Below are 17,943 nucleotides of genomic sequence, written 5' to 3' on the forward strand. Positions count from 1 at the left end.
GGTTTATATCCTTAACCCAGCAGGTTGTAGTCTTCAAAACTCTCTATGACATAACTCCATAACATAGGACAAGCTACTGTAAGTTTGTACACCTCACTGTCCATGAAAAGATCGTCGGGAGTCCCAAAAATGCGCTCGCAGAAGCGCTGTATATTTTGAAAATAGCAGATCTACAAGCTCACAACGCGTCGCGATGCGACCCGTTTTTGAGCTTGCAATTTTAAAATAGCCAATGCAACTGAATGACTGTTAAAGCAGTTTGTTTAAATTACTTTATAAAATGTTATATTTTCACAGGGATTATATTTATTAGTGTAGATATACATTATTTAGGAGTGGATTATGTGTCCAGATGCCTGTCAGACAGTCAGACAATGCTGCTCCGCAGGTCTAGAATGGAATAAACGGGCGCAGCCAACGTCAACAACTGGTCTCGACCAGACGTGAGATCTCAGCGTATGGTAGGATGAAGCCCACGTCAGGATATATTGATAAATGCCGAAAGGTGCGGTGATCTCGCCCTACGCCCATTATTTGGGCTGCACCGCGTTGATAAATGAGGGCCAATATATCTACTGTACTACTATATTAGTACTGTAATACCAACATATTTGTGTGTGTGTGTGTGTGTGTGTGTGTGTGTGTGTGTGTGTGTGTGTGTGTGTGTGTGTGTGTGTGTGTGTGTGTGTGTGTGTGTGTGTGTGTGTGTGTGTGTGTGTGTGTGTGCGTGCGTGCGCATGCGTGTGGTGCACTGGACTCACCAGTGCGTTGAGGCGGCTGCGTGCGTTCACAGCGTGCTTCAGAGCCAGTTTGACGAGCAGATGCAGCCTCAGCACCACGGCCTCCATGTCCTGCTCTCCCCTCATGGCTCCGCTCAGCTTGGCCAGCCCGTCCACGTAGGTCCGCCAGTGGGGCTGCACCTCCGCCGCGCCCCCCAGGCAGCCCTGCATCACCGCCTGGCAGAAGCCCCGGCAGGCCGGCGGCCCCAGCAGGCCGTGGCAGTGCGGGCAGTACCACAGCCGGAGCAGGGAGCGCCCGCAGTCGCGCGCGGGCCGCAGGTGGTCCGTGGTGTTCACCACCTCGATGCCCAGGTTCAGCGCCTGCAGGAAGACGCGCGTGGCCAGCAGCGAGCGGGACAGCCGGGTCATCATGAGCTTGGGGTACGGTCCGAAGGCGCCCGAGTCCTTCCACGCCCCTCTCAGGCACTCCTCGGACACGGAGGCGGACCCCCCGCCCAGCAGCCGGCGGTAGGCCAGGGGGAAGAGGCGGGCGTAGAAGGCCGCCACCATGTGGTCGACGGAGGAGTCGGAGCCCAGGATGTAGAAGGAGACGTCCTGGAAGAGCTGTCCCACCGAGCCCTGGGCCCCGCCCCCGAGCCCCGCGAACTCTGACCTCAGCATGGACATGGTGGAGTTGCGGCCGTGACGGAGAACCAGGTCAAAGGCCTCTGAAAATCAGAGAGACAGAGAGTCAGAGAGGGAGAGAGCAAGACAGGGAGAAATAAAGAATAATAGCAAAGCGGATAGAAAGAGAGATAAAGAGACCGACAGAGAGACACAGAAACGGGTATGAGGGATAATGAGAGACAGAAATAGAGGGAGGGAGGGATAGAGACATCGTTAGACTTTCTGTGTGAAGGCTGTTTAATTCAGGATGTGAAGACATGTCTCTACAATCTGAACAAAAATGCTGTCAACAGCAGCACATCACTTATCTCTCAAACAACTCACACATAAACACCCAAAACCTTCCCACACTCTCTATGTTCCTCTATTTGTCTCCCCGCGGCTCTGTTGTGTCCTTTTGTGTATGGCTGGTTGTGTGTGTGTGCGCACACACACACACACACACACACACACACACACACACACACACACACACACACACACACACACACACACACACACACACACACACACACACACACACACACACACACACACACACACACACACACACACACACACACACACAAAATAGAGCAAAGCTTCAACTGCAGACGGGAGCAGAGATCCAAAGGTTTGAGGGTTTGACGAACCCTGAGAAACCTGGCCATGTACTGCAAAAGAATCCGTGGCCTTTCAAGTAGGGAAAGTGAAGTCTTATCAACAATGTGGCAAAGAAGCGAGAGCTCTGCCCCATCGACCGGGGGGCCCAAAGAGCGAGGAACAGACAATAGAGGGGATTTAAAGCTCCATTAGCGACCGTAGCAGGGGAGCTGAGAGACAGAGTACAGGCCGGTCTGCCATGGGGAGACGGGACCGGTCCACGACATCACTTCATCTCTGTTCTCACTGATTCAGGGGTCGCTTGTGATGTCACTGGTTATCGATTTACAACAGCTGTTCATTTCAGGGCAACGATCTTCTTCACTTCCTCTTTCTTGGGTGGCTTCTTTTGAAACCTCTTACTTTGACCTTTTTGAGGTCAAATGAGAGACAGTTTGATAGCTCTGATTCTTTTTTCCCCCCAAGTGTTGAGAATGGACAGCATTACAGCAGAGAGCAGACCCTCAGACCCTCCATCAACACAGGAGCCCCTCAGGGCTGCATGCTGAGTCCTCTCCTCTACCCCCTGTGCACATTAGACTGTGTGGCCACGCACAGCTCCAATTTCATCATGACATATGATGATGACATGAAAGTGATTGTCGATGACGACGACGACACTGCAAACAGGAACGAGGTCGGGTCACTGACTCTGTGGGGTCAGGAGAACAGCCTCACTCTCAAAGTCAGCAAGACCAGGGAGCTGATCGTGGACAACAGGAGGCAGAGGAGAGAGCACGCCAAATACCTGGTGAAAAGGGCCCAGCAATGCCTGTATTGCCTGACCCTTAAGAAATTCACCCTTAAGTGTAATTCTGCACATCCTCAGGTCATTGCGTTGAGTTGAGTTGAGTTGAGTTGAGTTGAGTTGAGTTGAGTTGAGTTGAGTTGAGCATGCAGGCAGCCCAGCAAGGAGAGAGCTGCACTGTCCAACATGCACATTGCTGGGATGGATGCATGTGGATATAAGGGATGTTTGGGCTGGTGGCTGGGTGTTTGTTTATGTCCTGGAGCAGCTGTGGGGATGTGGGAGTGATTTAGCATCACTGTCCCATCCCTGAACAATCACACACAAGGTGTCCTTCAGTCCCTCACAGCAAGCTAAGCAAGTGGAGTAAAGGTCAGTGAAGGTCGTGGACCACAGCAGAAGACCATGTCTCTACCTCCAGGAGTGAATGTTTGTAAATGTGACTGAATGTACTATACAGGTATGTACTGTACAGTATGTCCTGTATGTGTCCTGTGCAGTACTACTATAGTATACTGTATGTATGTACTGTATGATCAGACAGCAGTCCCTGCTGGGTGAATCTATGCAGCTTCCTGGGTGAGGATGCGAGCTTGCGAGGATGCATTGGTGGTAGAAGTACTCAGATTGTTTTACTAAAGTAAAAGTAGCAATACCAGAATGTCAAAATACAAGTAAAAGTACTGTATTCAAAATGTTACTTGAGTAAAAGTACAAAAGTATAGTAATCTAAATAGACTTCAATGACTCATGACTCATTATGCAGAATGGTCCATTTCACAGTCATATTATTGGATTAGTAATGCATTAATGTGTTCATCACTTTAATGTTGCAGCTGGTGAAGGTGGGGATGATTTGAATTCCTTTATGTGCTGCTGTGCAGCTTAACCGATAATAATACATCATTTATCAGGGAATTGTAAAAAGAGTAAAAAATACAATATTTGCCTCTAAGATACTAAAGTGAAAAACTGAACACTGGAACCCCAGCATGCCTATTCTGGGGGAACATTCAGATTGAGTGTAAACTGAAAAAGGGGAGTTCTGTTGTAACTCGAGTCCGTTTGACTAAGAATAGAGGGTTAAGTGGTAGTTATAAGTCCAGTACTTGAGTAAATGTACTTAGATACTTCCCAGTCCCACCCTGTGAGGATGCGAGGAGGATGCAAGGAGGATGCGAGGAGGATGCGAGGAGAATGCGAGGACACTCGTCCAGACATCTGTCTAGATTTTCAGGGCAGAACCGTCCTGCTGTGTCTGAGAATCACTTCCCTCTGTGATCAATGAACAGACAGATGTGCAGAATGCAGAGACAGGCTGGGAGGAGAGAACATCCCCCATACGCACATGCACACGCACACGCACACGCACAAACACACACACACACACACAAAGTACAACAGAAATAGCGCTGCACAGACACAGTAAATTGAAGTACATTAGGATTGGTTGCGTTTAAATTGCACCCAATCCTGAGGGGGCGAGGGGTTATTACTGAGAAGTGAACACACAGCCCGTCCTCCCTCCCTTCCTCGGTCTCTATGACGACCTCTTAAATCACACACCATGTAATGTAAGATAGTATCTCTAAGTATCACTTACGCCGCGGCTGAAGAGCTACTTTATAATGGTAAAAGGAGAGAGACTACAGTGCTCTTGATGAGTGCCATACAATGGCTTTAAGTAGCCGGAGGGGTCACAGAGCTGCCTGTTAAGAAGCACTGAGGGTCCATTTCCTGGGTGCGTGGCTCTGTGGGATCAGGTGTCCTTTAATGGAAGGGAGAGAGTGGCCTGTGACATCCCTGCATGCGGCTTGTTGCAGTACAGAGGAACACGCATTAACAGATGCAGGGACACACGCATTAACATATTGGGTCACACAGAAGAAATTTGCAGTAGCATTTGTATTGCCGGGAGCGTGCTCATATATAGAAGGAGGTAATTGCTGGCTATCGGGAAAAAAATCGTTCTCCTTTGAGACCGGAGCCGTTCCCCGGGCAGAAACGCCGATACAATGCGCAGGAAAAAACTCTCCCTGGCATCTCTCTCTCTCTCTCTCTCTCTCTCTCTCTCTCTCTCTCTTTCTCTTCTCTCTCGCAGCCCTCCTTCTTTCAGCAGCCAAGGAATGTTTACTCCATGGATTTGGCTCCCCTCAACTTAGCCTTGGCATTAAAATATGTTAAAGCGAGTCGCTGAACAGCGTCCAATACTCAACAAGTTCTCCGTCAAGCTGTCATTGAGAATCGTGTAAGTCAGCAAAGTGTTGCGTTGCCACGGGATGCTTTATCATCATGGGATGCATATATATACGCTTTCCGCTCTATCAAGCCATTCATCAAAGATGTCAATTAAACTATAATCAAATGCTGGATCAGCTCTGGCCTCCATACTAATGCGCCGGGAACAGTTTTCAGACTGACTTTTAACTATTGCACCTCCCCCCACAAGGGTACAAACACTTCTATCTGATTATCTGAAGCTTCTCACAGATGTAAAACAAAACGCACGCCCGCACACGCACGCATATACACACACAAACATACAGTACACGCACACAAGAGTTAAGTATGAATGTCGGAGGCGATGAGAGTATGATTATTATGCTGCTGCTAATTATTCTTTTTAGATGCGACCATGCAGCTAGTACTGTATAAGCCACTCTGTGTCTGTGTTGTGAGGTTGCAGATCGGCTAAGTGGAAACCTCATACTGTATGTCTAAAACTGCACCTTTTCAGGATCCAAATTCTAAAGTAGCAAAAGTAGCTGATCTACAATCTCAAAATGCGTCGCTTCGCACTGCGTTTCGAGCTTGTAGATCTGCTACTTTTGATGCGGTTGTGCGACGCTGTAGTATGCTCAAGTAATAAGTAAGCCTTGCCGAGCCCTGAGGCCCATAGGGCAGGAGCCTATATCTCCTATTTCCTTAGCGTGAGGCAACTTGATGTACTGTACAAGTACACCCCCTGGACATGACACTAGTATGTCGCAGGCGGTATGATCAAGTAGGGCATTCATTTAAGAAAAAACACGAAAGGTTAGAACATGGATATAAGAGGTTTCTGCCCGACTGAAACGATATACAGTGTAAGGGTTTAAGTGGTTAAAAGACATTGGAGACAGTGTTAGTGGGGAAATGAGACCACAAGGCGGTTGGAATTCTACCGTGATTGTCTGACTTTTACCCCCTGTGTCCCCTTTGAGTGTATCATTACTTTAGGCCTTTACCAAACATACGGTAATTCCAAGGACTGCTACCAGTAATGGACAGGGCGAGTTGAGGAACACTGATGCAGAGGACTGGATCTACGATGCTACAAAGAGAGAGTGGTTCCGGGTCGCAGAATGGAGTAGTCGCACTTTTGCTTCGCCGTCGCTCCCGTACTTTATCATTATACTTTAAAGCCTCTTTTGCTACATTTAGTTGAGATAAACTGCACTGACTCCTTCCTTATATATTCATTTAGTTTTGCTTTCTTGAAATAATCTGAATGACTACCAAACAGCCGAGAAAGTGTACCAAGAGTGACGACGCTGCCCCCACGGAAATGGCGGCCATTGCTAAGCTAATAGAGGACCTGAAGGTCTCCCTTACCCTCGAATTCAGAACGACCTTTGCCTCGCTTGAATCTAAGCTAGATAGCCTCCAGATAACCGTCGCTGACCACAGCCAACGTCTGACTGATCTGGAGGGTGGTCTGAATCAATATAGCGACAAATGGGAGGAGGTTGAGGCCAGATGTTCTGCTTTAGAGGATAGCTATGCTAAGCTACTTTCTAAAGTTATCGACACCCAGTCCAGAATTCGCGGAAATAACGTCAGAATCATTGGCTTGGAAGAATCCATTGAAAATGAACGACCCTGCGACTTCTTTGCCGAAGTACTGGTGGAAATTCTGGGCAAGGATGTGCTTCCAACACTGCCCGAATTGGATCGTTGCCCTGACCGCCAAGCCAGCCCCCGGATATAGGCCTAGAGCCGTGATTGCTCGTATACACCGCTACAGAGTAAAAGCAGCGATCATCCGGGAGGCTAGGAAAAAAAGAGGGAAATTGTTCTACGATGCTACAAAGAATCAGAAAGGTTAACCAAAACACACACACACACACACACACACACACACACACACACACACACACACACACACACACACACACACACACACACACACACACACACACACACACACACACACACACACACACACAATAAGAGAGACTCGTCTTCCCACCGAGACATCGTTTGTTTACATGCGCGTTGAATTTCTTTTTCTGTGGATCGTCAAAATACGGTAAAACCGCTGGCAGTGGCGGATGAATTAATGAATTAATACCTGACAATGAATGTGTTAAAATCCCTAACTCCCCAAATATTTAATACCACAAAACAACCATTTCTCCTGTGAGGATGAGGAAAATTGTACTCCTCACAATGTCCATTTCACTATACTTGTGGGGACATTTGGCCGCAAACCACAGCCTCGATGACCTTGGCTGGTATCCTCCATTCCGTCCAAGAAAAACATCAACAGATGGATAGCTTTACCATTGTCTCTACAGAGTAGAGCAGACATTTTGAAAACTTACTTATATCATTGCATCTATTCCTCTTAAATTTCCTCAAAACTGGTTCAGAGACATCAAATCCATTTTTATCCGATTCCTTTGGAATAACAAAAAGCCTAGAATAGCTTACAAGAAATTAATTATACCCAGATCCAGGGGGGGGGGGGCTAGGAGTCCCAGATGGATTCCAGTATTATCTTTCATATAATGCAAAGTATCCATTGACTTGGTCCTATAAACCCGACTCTCCGCAGAATGGCTGGAGAAGACCATCAGATGTAGTAATAAGAACATGTCCTTGACATAAATGTGGTATTGTCCAAAACCATAGCCTCTATTGGATAACACAGTTATTGGGTTTTCATGCTGTATTGTGAAGCAGCTACACAGGAAGATTCAGTATTGAGGGGTTTTCTCTTCCCATATCCTGTCCCATTTGGTGTAACCCCATCCTCTTAGCTAGAGGATACACTTTAAGTAATACAACTTAGCAGAGTTATGACATTACAATAGTGGGACACATCTACTGTATAGTGACAAAACCTTACCATTTACCGTTATCAACTTTTCCTTTTAAACATACTGTATGCACAACTATTTGCTGGACTTATGTGGGATCAGCTTTTTAACCACTGGCGTCCCTATTTGTGCATGTAAGGCAAAAATGTGCAATAATTATCAAAGACTTTCAAAAATAGTGACGACAAAGTATAAGATACTGTAAGACTTATATGGTTTGGTGTGTAAGGCTATACATTTGCTTCTCAAATATTTACAGGATATTTGCAGTTTAGTATTTAGGGTCTTCGGAGCATGACCTTAAAATATCTATAATCACTTCTCAGTGGAATAGAATAAGAGGTCGGCTTTGAGCTAAAACATGTGTGAAATGTATTATTATAAATACAAGATGATGAATAGAGCTCATATTACACCTGTTAGATCTTCCAAAATGGACGACAAACACCATGATCTGCATACTGTGTGCTGGCAGTGGCACAAGTGTGGCAATGGAGATTCACTTCTTCATCTGCTTTGGGATAGTCCAGCTGGAAGTCATATCCCAAATATCAGAGTTTATTTTTATTTTTATATATATGTAATCTCCCTGTCTGCTGGGTCAAAAACCTGATAATATTGTTGGAGTTACTGTTGAGAACCACTGATATAGAAACATAGGTTTTTTCAAAAAACTGTTAGGATTTAGAAGACATAAGTAGAATCGGCCTCAGGTCTTAATGGGTTAACCAACTTTGGACATTGGGTAGTTTATCTACATAGTAGATTCTACTAAATTACTAATTATTTGAAACTGGACAGAGTATAAACCACCCTGTTTCTCCAGGGGTTCTAGGTTGGAGGAATACTTGGACTAGTTGAACATGGAACAGACATGTTATGTTTTGCATATGAAACTGGGGGGTCCTCGAAATTAAAAAGGTTGAGAATCACTGACTTAGATAAAGGTCTGGATGGTCGACAAGTCACCTGTTTGATCATGTAGTAAATGTATTGTTGAAAGGATGGCTTTGGTTGTCACCCTTGCGCACCCCCCCCCCCATCATCATATCTTCGTTGTGTTGTGTTGTCTTTTTAATTTCCTTATTAAATGTTTTGTGTGTGTTAATGTTTTGTGTGTGAAATAGGAATATTGATAGTAATTAAACCTAAATCCTGAACAAGTCACTCAATAACGTCCGAGACGATTTGTTGAGCTTGGTTGACACAAATGGACACTTTTACGGGGCTATTTTGGGCCCATGTTTACACCCTCAGCGAGGGATTGTACTGTCGACATGCAGGGAATGTGCTGCACGTGAGGCGCGGTGCATCATGTACCAGGCGGGCAGGACACTCATTATCCCCAGGAGGGGGGAACCATCAATAAATTAGCCGGCCAACAAGACTAATCCATTCTGGCTTGATGGAGTGTCACCTGTAGATGGATGGAAGCGTGGGAGCCACCTGGTCCTGCGTGGTGACAGCAGAACCCTGTCCAGGACCCAGACAGAGAGATGGAGAGAACTCGCCGTTCAGACACCGGCGAGATGGACTAGACTTACAATGCATGCACGATGAACACTCACACATGCACACAGGCACACACACACACACACACACACACACACACACACACACACACACACACACACACACACACACACACACACACACACACACACACACACACACACACACACACACACACACACACACACACATACACAGTAACAGAGAGAGCAGTGAAATTCACACACAAGCACAAGTGTGCAACGTGAGTGCGGACACATGCATCTACAGCAGGGGTCTTCAACAGGGAGTTACTACAGGGGGGGGCGTAGTGAGCTTGTAGATCGGCTATTTTTGGCAAAGAGTTATAGGTGTAGAGGGAAAAAAGACCAAGTAAAAAATAAAAATAAAAGTTTAATCTGAAACACAATTTTATATACAGTAGAGGGGGGGTCCCTGCTCCATCTCTCTCTCAGCTAGGGGGTCCCTGGCCTGAAAAACGTTGAAGTCCCCTGATCTACAGAATCATTTCCTGGTATTTGATTAATTGCATTATGATCTTGTCTATAGCAGTAATGATGTCTATTCATCCTCACTGACTGTAAACATGATTCTTATTCAAGACACGCGTTCTCCAGGTAACCTGAGAGTTTGCTTCACCTGACGAGCCGCACTCTACCAGGGTGTGTGTGTGTGTGTGTGTGTGTGTGTGTGTGTGTGTGTGTGTGTGTGTGTGTGTGTGTGTGTGTGTGTGTGTGTGTGTGTGTGTGTGTGTGTGTGTGTGCGTGGGTGCCAGGGGCTTACGGGACAGGGGCGGCGAGGCAGGGAGGGTTGGGCTGATTCCTGGAACAAAGCAGACAGGATGCTGCTGGTAAGGACCAGATAGCATCGCCAGGCCACGAGGGCCAATGGACACAACTCAGACAGGTATTAGGTTACTCCATCTGTTAGAGAGGGCCTAATCGCACACACAAACACATACTGTAGTACACACACACACACAAACACACACACACACACACTCACATACTGTACTCACACATACAGAAATAGGCACTTTAAATTCACAAACACATGCAGCACACGAACGAATACACATCTACTCTACAGTACACCCACACAAAGGATAGAATGCACACACGTACACAGCAGCAGCAACCACGTGGTGAAGGTGTGAGAGAACATTTGGCAAAGCTCAGGCGTGCAAGGTGTGAGTCAGGTGTGAGGACCAGGAACCCTACCTGATTACACACACACACACACACACACACACACACACACACACACCCACACACACACACACACACACACACACACACACACACACACACACACACACACACACACACACACACACCACACACACACACACACACACACACACACACACACACACACACACACACACACGCTTGTAGAGATTTTTGTCTATTTTTGGTGCACAACACCGGCACGCAAGAAAGTATAAATCCAACCACAAGTCCTCTAAATGCCTAAACCTAACCTGAATAGTTTACTAATTGTAAGCCTATCTAAAAATATATATTATTTTACCATAAAACCATAATTTCTCTAGTGAAGACCAAGAAAATTGTCCTCACAATGTCTATTTTTCAAATTCTACTACTATTTGAGACGCACGCACGCCCGCCAAACGTGCTGATCTGTCAGTCTGCTTGTGTATTCCATCTCTTCACCACAACACTGACTGCATTGATCTCTGGAGGCGCGGTCCTTCCTAAGGTCAAAGTTCAGCTCCGGTCCTTCCAGACAGGCGCCTTCAAAGGGAATCTAGTGAAGGACACACAGAGGCACCAAGGAAGCTAGTGAAGGACACACAGAGGCACCAAGGAAGCTAGTGAAGGACACACAGAGGCACCAAGGAAGCTAGTGAAGGACACACAGAGGCACCAAGGAGGCTAGTGAAGGACATACAGAGGCACCAAGGAAGCTAGTGAAGGACACACAGAGGCACCAAGGAAGCTAGTGAAGGACACACAGAGGCACCAAGGAAGCTAGTGAAGGACACAGAGGCACCAAGGAGGCTAGTGAAGGACATGTTGGAACCAAGGAAGCTAGTGAAGGACACACCGAGACACCAAGGAAGCTAGTGAAGGACACACCGAGACACCAAGGAAGCTAGTGAAGGACACACCGAGACACCAAGGAAGCTAGTGAAGGACATGTTGGAACCAAGGAAGCTAGTGAAGGACATGTTGGAAGCAAGGAGGCTAGTGAAGGACATGTTAGAACCAAGGAGGCTAGTGAAGGACATAGCAAGGCAGGGTGACCTGGAGTGACATAATCCTGAGGAGGAAGTGACATCGCTGTGAGGAGGCTGCCAGGACCCGCAGAGCAAAATGGAGAGGATGGCTTTGATGCTGCAATCAAAGGCTAGCTGGAGTCAGCCAGTGCCAGCCAGCGCATATGAAGATTTACACACACACATACACACACACGCACACACGCGCACACACACACACACACACACACACACACACACACACACACACACACACACACACACACACACACACACACACACACACACACACACACACGCGCGCGCGCGCGCGCACACGTGCACACGCACGCATGAGTATGTGATGCAGACCCACACACACGCACACACGCGTCTCTTCGCAGAGACCTGACACCCAAATCAAACACTTTCCCTCACTGAAAAATCCTCATGGAGACCCATTCACCCACAACACAGGCTGCTAGTCAGACACATGACACTTCCTACAACTCACACACACATCACACATCACATTGACATGAACAGAAAACATATACTGTACAGTACACACACACACACACATCACCCATCACATTTACATGAACAGAAAACACATAGGCCTACAGTACACACACCCCAACACCCCCACACACACCCCCCCCACACACACACACACATACACACACACGCACACACACACGCACACACACACACACACACACACACACATTACATTACATTTACATGAACAGAAAACACATGAACAGAAAACAACACACACGCACGCGCGCACACACACACACACACACACACACACACACACACACACACACACACACACACACACACACACACACACACACACACACACACACACACACACACACACACACACACAGACGAAGGAGTCAAGTTGAATTCTGATGCATAGTACCTGATTATCGCTGATTGTTTGGCATGAGTGTGATGTGAAAGTGCGTTTGTGCAGAGTAAAAAGCCAGAGAGTTGCTCAACACGAGGATACCACTACACTGCTGATTTGTACAGACTGTTTGAAGTGTTGTCCTGCCGAGGATTGGTTGCTATCTGCTTCAGCTCACATAACACACATCACCTCACAAACTGTTCTCCAGGACTGACAGAACTGTGAGTTTAACTTCAACCGGAGTACCGGAGTGCTACTTTAATAAAACATTAATAAAACTAGACAAAAGTGTGTGGAGAAAAAGTATTGTTTACTGAAAAAAAAGAACTGAAACAAGATTGTGTACTTACAAAACGAACTAAAATTAAATACAATTATGCAAAAAATGGCTTTAGTTTCTTTGCAACGAGCATGAGTAGGCATTGGTGCATTATGTTTATTGAGGACACAGAGTGCGTCAACCCCAACTTGAAGGAGAACGAAAACGGCTTTCAAGAGGGGAGAACCACCCCTAGCCCGGATCTTTTGGCCTTAAGGAGGATCATTGAGGAGGTTAAATTTAACACCCTGTGTTTCATCTACTTCAAAAGGGCATTTAACCCATTAAGACCGGGAACGCATCTGTGTCATTTTTAGATTTCTTTGGCTATTCAAAAATAGTAGATATACAAGCTCATAGTGCAGCACTGAGTGCCACGCTATGAGCTTGAAGATATGAAAAATCGTGAAAATGTGTGCAAATCTTTGAACATATATTTAAAGCGAACATTTTTAACTCAAATCTTCGCTTCTGGGGATTCTACAAATGTTTTCTAAATCCTAACAGTTTAAAAAAAAAAAATCACACCCTGTGTGAAGTGGGCGGTGTCTTGCTAGCTAATCACAATACTGAATGGAGTCGATCAATCATGTACAAAAGATAAATACATTTATTGAAACACTCTTTATGATGGACAAAACCATAACTTGAAAAAAACCAATTTATGTTTTTTTTCAAGTTATGGTTGCTTATATAGGGCTATGCACATGTGTCATGTGACACTGGCCAATCACAGTCCTGAATAGATTGTGATTGGCCAATCACAGCGCAGGATAATTGTACAAATTTCCAAACCTCACTTTTAGGGGCGGTTTCACTGCCCAAGATATTTGTACATTTTTCCAAATCTCACTTATAGGGTCGCTATATACCGGATTGAATGGATTAACTCGACACAGAGGCATGATGATGAAGATACTCAAGGATTACAGTGTTCCTCCGACTACTAAGGGCCATAGGAGTCATGTACACCAAGGTCATAACCCCAGGCGGCAACAGTGAGGAGTTTGACATCCTGGCGGGGGTGCTGCGAGGGGACACTCTCATCCCCTTCCTCTTCATCATAGTCCTGGACTATGGATTTAGGCAGGCCATAATTGGATGAGAGCAAGAACTTGGCTTCACTAAAACACCCAGGAGGTCAGAGGACTCCCTGCTGTAGCCCTAACAGACCTGGACTATGCGGATGACTGCCTGCTATCTGACCATGTGGAGCAGGCACAGGTGCTCTTGACCACAGTGGAGACATTGTGCCAAGGTTGGTTTGCGCCAACTAAATGCTATAGAAAACCGGTATCGCCTATAATATCCTCCCTGACCGTCCACCTCTGATGGCAACAGGAGGCACTGCACTGAAAGAAGTCAATAACTTAAAAAGCTCGGGCTCATGGGGTCAACGCGACAGTGCTCTGAATGTAGTGCTGTAAAATGTCTAAATGGCATGGCCAATGTGTGGAAGTCCAATATAGCATGAGCTACGGGAGCCAAAAACACATGGGCTTCGATCACGAGGGCATCCCACAACAAACTTACGTGGACTTACTAAAGAAAGACGCAGGGGCGCAAAGTACTGGCAACCTAGACAGATGTAGGAAGGATCGAGATGATTGGACACGCCACTCATTCGAGGACGACCTAGAGAAAGAGACAATAGGATGTCTACATAACATCAGTTAATTGCCTTCAAAAAGTGTTGTTTGTATTGTAATACATATTCTGAACTTCTTAAAGAGGCCCCTGACAAAAAAACTGAAACCAAACTGAATTAAAAAAAAAAGAAACTAATAAGGATGCCTAACTATAATAACTCTGCACACACACACACACACAGGCGAGTGCACTCGTGTGCACGCACACATCCGTGGGCGTGTACTGCTATACTTTTGACTGATTACCATGGACTCCATTCATTCTCTAACCTCGAACCCTGACCTTAACCTAACTCTAATTCTAAAGCTGGCTCCAGACCAATCCAAATCGGCCCGATTTTGGGCCGAATTGGCTTCGGGAAGCGTCGGCCAGTCGGTTAGGGGTCCGTCGGGGGGTCCGTAGGGACCTTTTCGGCCGACCCAGAGCCGACCGAACATGTTCAGCTTTTTAGCCGACTGGTAGCGCAGTGGCAGTGACAACAGAGGGCTGTCGGTGTTGCCAGATTATGTGAGAGAAACAAGCGACCATGTCTAAGAAAACCTACATTCACTGTTTCTCGTGAGGGAGAGGGGGAGAGAAAGAGGGGGGAGAAAGAGAGAGAGAGAGGGAAAGAGAGAGAGGAAGGGAGAGAGGGGAGAGAAAGAGAAAGAGAGAGGGGAGGAAGACAGAGAGAAAGAGGGTGGGAGAAAGTGGGTGAGAGAGAGGGAGATACCAGGAGCGAGGGAGAGAGAGGAACGGAGAAAGCGGGAGGGAGAAAGAAAGGGAGAGAGACGGAGAGAGAAACGGAGGGAGGGAGAACACTAAACCTACATTAAGCCCTTACCTCAAAACCACCCCTTGGCAAAGTGAGGACCGGCAAAATGTCGGTTCTCAGCACACATACACAATTACACCCAACCAACCACCCACCCACCCACACACACACACACACACACACACACACACACACACACACACACACACACACACACACAAGTATCGGCATGCAGGCACGCACGGACACGCTCACCCATTCACACGCACGCATGCAAGCACAAACACATGCACGCATGCAAGCACAAACACATGCACACACACAGGGGGGCAGAGACAGAGTAGAGAACAGTGTTGCCATGTCAGCTTATTATAATTATTGGGCTGTTTTTTCTGTAAAGTCGCTTATAAATATTGGTAGTTGCGGGTTTAGTTGCTTATTTGGGCTTGCTTCCTGATGTTGCTTAAACCAGTGGTTCTCAAACATTTTTATTCAAAGACCCCCAAATTAAATATGCATTTGTCCACAGACCCCCATCTGAAAATACTTTGTGCCAGGGAACCCCCACATCCAATTTGTGTTGTTAAAATGTTTCAAAGATATTCCAAATATATATATATTTTTCAAGGTTTTTTGAAAATAGCAGATCAATTTGCAGTGTGGGATCATATGGTATACAGCAAGTAGTCACTTCTTTTGGACTTGTTTTTGTAGACCTGGCTGCTTGTTTCTCTTGCAAAATCTGGCAACGCAATGGTAGAGAGGTGAGAGCAGGGGAGACAGAAGCTTTAGACAACCCCAGGCAGGCAGAGTTCTCCTCCTCCTCCTCGTTGCTGCATTCTCTAAATACAGCCTGGTTTATGTCAAAACGCTCTCTCTCCTCTTCCTCTGCACTGAACTCCCACTCATTTACCCTCAATCTATCCATCACACTCCTCATGCACATCAACGGCCACTCACCGGCCTTATTTAGCCACCCGCTCACTCTCCCAAAAAAATATGACAAACGCTGCGCATGATGATATATTTATATTGTTGTTGTTTTTATGGAGGTGAATGTGAAGGGGAGAGGAGGGGGGGGCTTTAGAAGAGAGAAAAAAACCACAGGAGCTTGAAGTCATGCTGGAGACATGGAGCAGTTCTGAAGTTTCCTGAAACAGATGGGCGCACAGTGTGTGCGTGTGTGTGTGTGTGTGTGTGTGTGTGTGTGTGTGTGTGTGTGTGTGTGTGTGTGTGTGTGTGTGTGTGTGTGGAAGGAAGTGGGGGGGGTGGATGGCTGCCAACAGGTTGGGCGGGAGGAAGGGGGAACGGTGCATTACATCATTACATCAGTGATAAACAACCTTAAATTGATAGAAAGTTAAACTATCATGTCAGCGTCTTCATCTAATGCATTTTGATGACAGCTATGAACCTGTATAATGAGATTGCTTTGTAATGGCGTGTCAATATGATGAGAGATTAAAGCACGCCACGAGACAGAGCGACATTAGGCTGACGTAACCACAGGTTTAGTTAAATGGACCAGTAAGGACCCCGTACAGCAGGTTACTTTGATGTGACACTTTGTTTCTTGATATTTTCTTACACATTCACTGATTGATTGAATACTTTATTAACAGTTTGCAAAGACAAGCACAGGGAAGTACAGTTCAATACAAGGTCTGTTCATCGGAACATTTAATGACAGACAAATATACACTACGATGCAAAAACATCATATAAACGTGGAAATCGAAAATAAAAATATGTACAGTAAACATCATATAAACGGGTAGAAATCAAAATTATCTGTATCTGTTCCTTTATATCGTCAGTGTCCAGCCGGGACCAGCTAACTCCTTTTTCAGTTTTTTTTTTTTTTTTCATAAATCAACGCTATTGAACCCCCTCTACATCTGTGTAATTTTTTTTTAAATAATAACATATGAAAAGTATTAAAAAAACTCCATTGGACCCTCAAACTGTCCGTCAAAAACAAACAACTCCCCCCTCCTCTCAGGCTCTCGAGAAGCTCTGCTCTGTATGAGGCAGACAGGGAGAAGATTTTTCAATGCTTTTGGGAGAACATAAACTGGGAAGAGAAGAGAATGTATGTGCAAGGTTTGATAGATGTCACCCCAGTAAAGAGGAGAAGGGTGTCTTCACAAAGGTCATCTGCTCGTGTTTTCTTTTTAAATGTTAATGGACAGAGAATGAGTGTGTGCAGGAGTTTGTTTCAAACATCTCCAAGAGCTCAAGGAGATCATGCCAAAAGACTTTCACAGCTTTTATGACAATCTAAAGCACTAAGAAACACCCACCACACACACGCAACACACAACAGTGTGATAATAAAATGTTGATAGGTATATGATAGGTAAATTCAACTGTGGTTGTTATTGTTAGTGCAGTAGGCTACAGATTTGATAGGCTAAAGATTCTATTTTTCATGAATGTATTTTGTATTTATATGCCATTTTTTTTATTGTTGGTGTGCCATGATCGCTTTTGTTAAATACATGATTGAGTATTGAGGCAGAATTGTTTGTTGCACTCAACTGTAGAAGAACAACAGTGGTAACAGTTAGATCCATGGTTGTTTACAATGCATGTTCAAATAAAAGTTGTTTAAGTACAGAATTCAGCTTGATCTATAGTATATGAGGATGGCGCTCACCATAAATAGCTGATCTCCAAGCT

General features: G+C 45.7%; 1 protein-coding gene across 1 annotated transcript in view; it reads right to left on the reverse strand.

Annotated features, from left to right (window-relative positions):
- Nucleotides 1–17,943, reverse strand: part of gpc3 (glypican 3) — a gene marked incomplete at both ends in the record, with an annotated part of 152,823 nt that overhangs the window by 74,555 nt on the left and 60,325 nt on the right. The window contains one exon of the mRNA XM_080416658.1: nt 762–1,447. Within this exon, the coding sequence (XP_080272784.1) occupies nt 762–1,447 (686 nt within the window). The remainder of the gene's footprint in view (nt 1–761; nt 1,448–17,943) is intronic.

The sequence above is a fragment of the Gymnoscopelus braueri genome, assembly GCF_963280865.1.
Source record: "Gymnoscopelus braueri genome assembly, chromosome: 20".
Taxonomy (NCBI): domain Eukaryota; kingdom Metazoa; phylum Chordata; class Actinopteri; order Myctophiformes; family Myctophidae; genus Gymnoscopelus; species Gymnoscopelus braueri.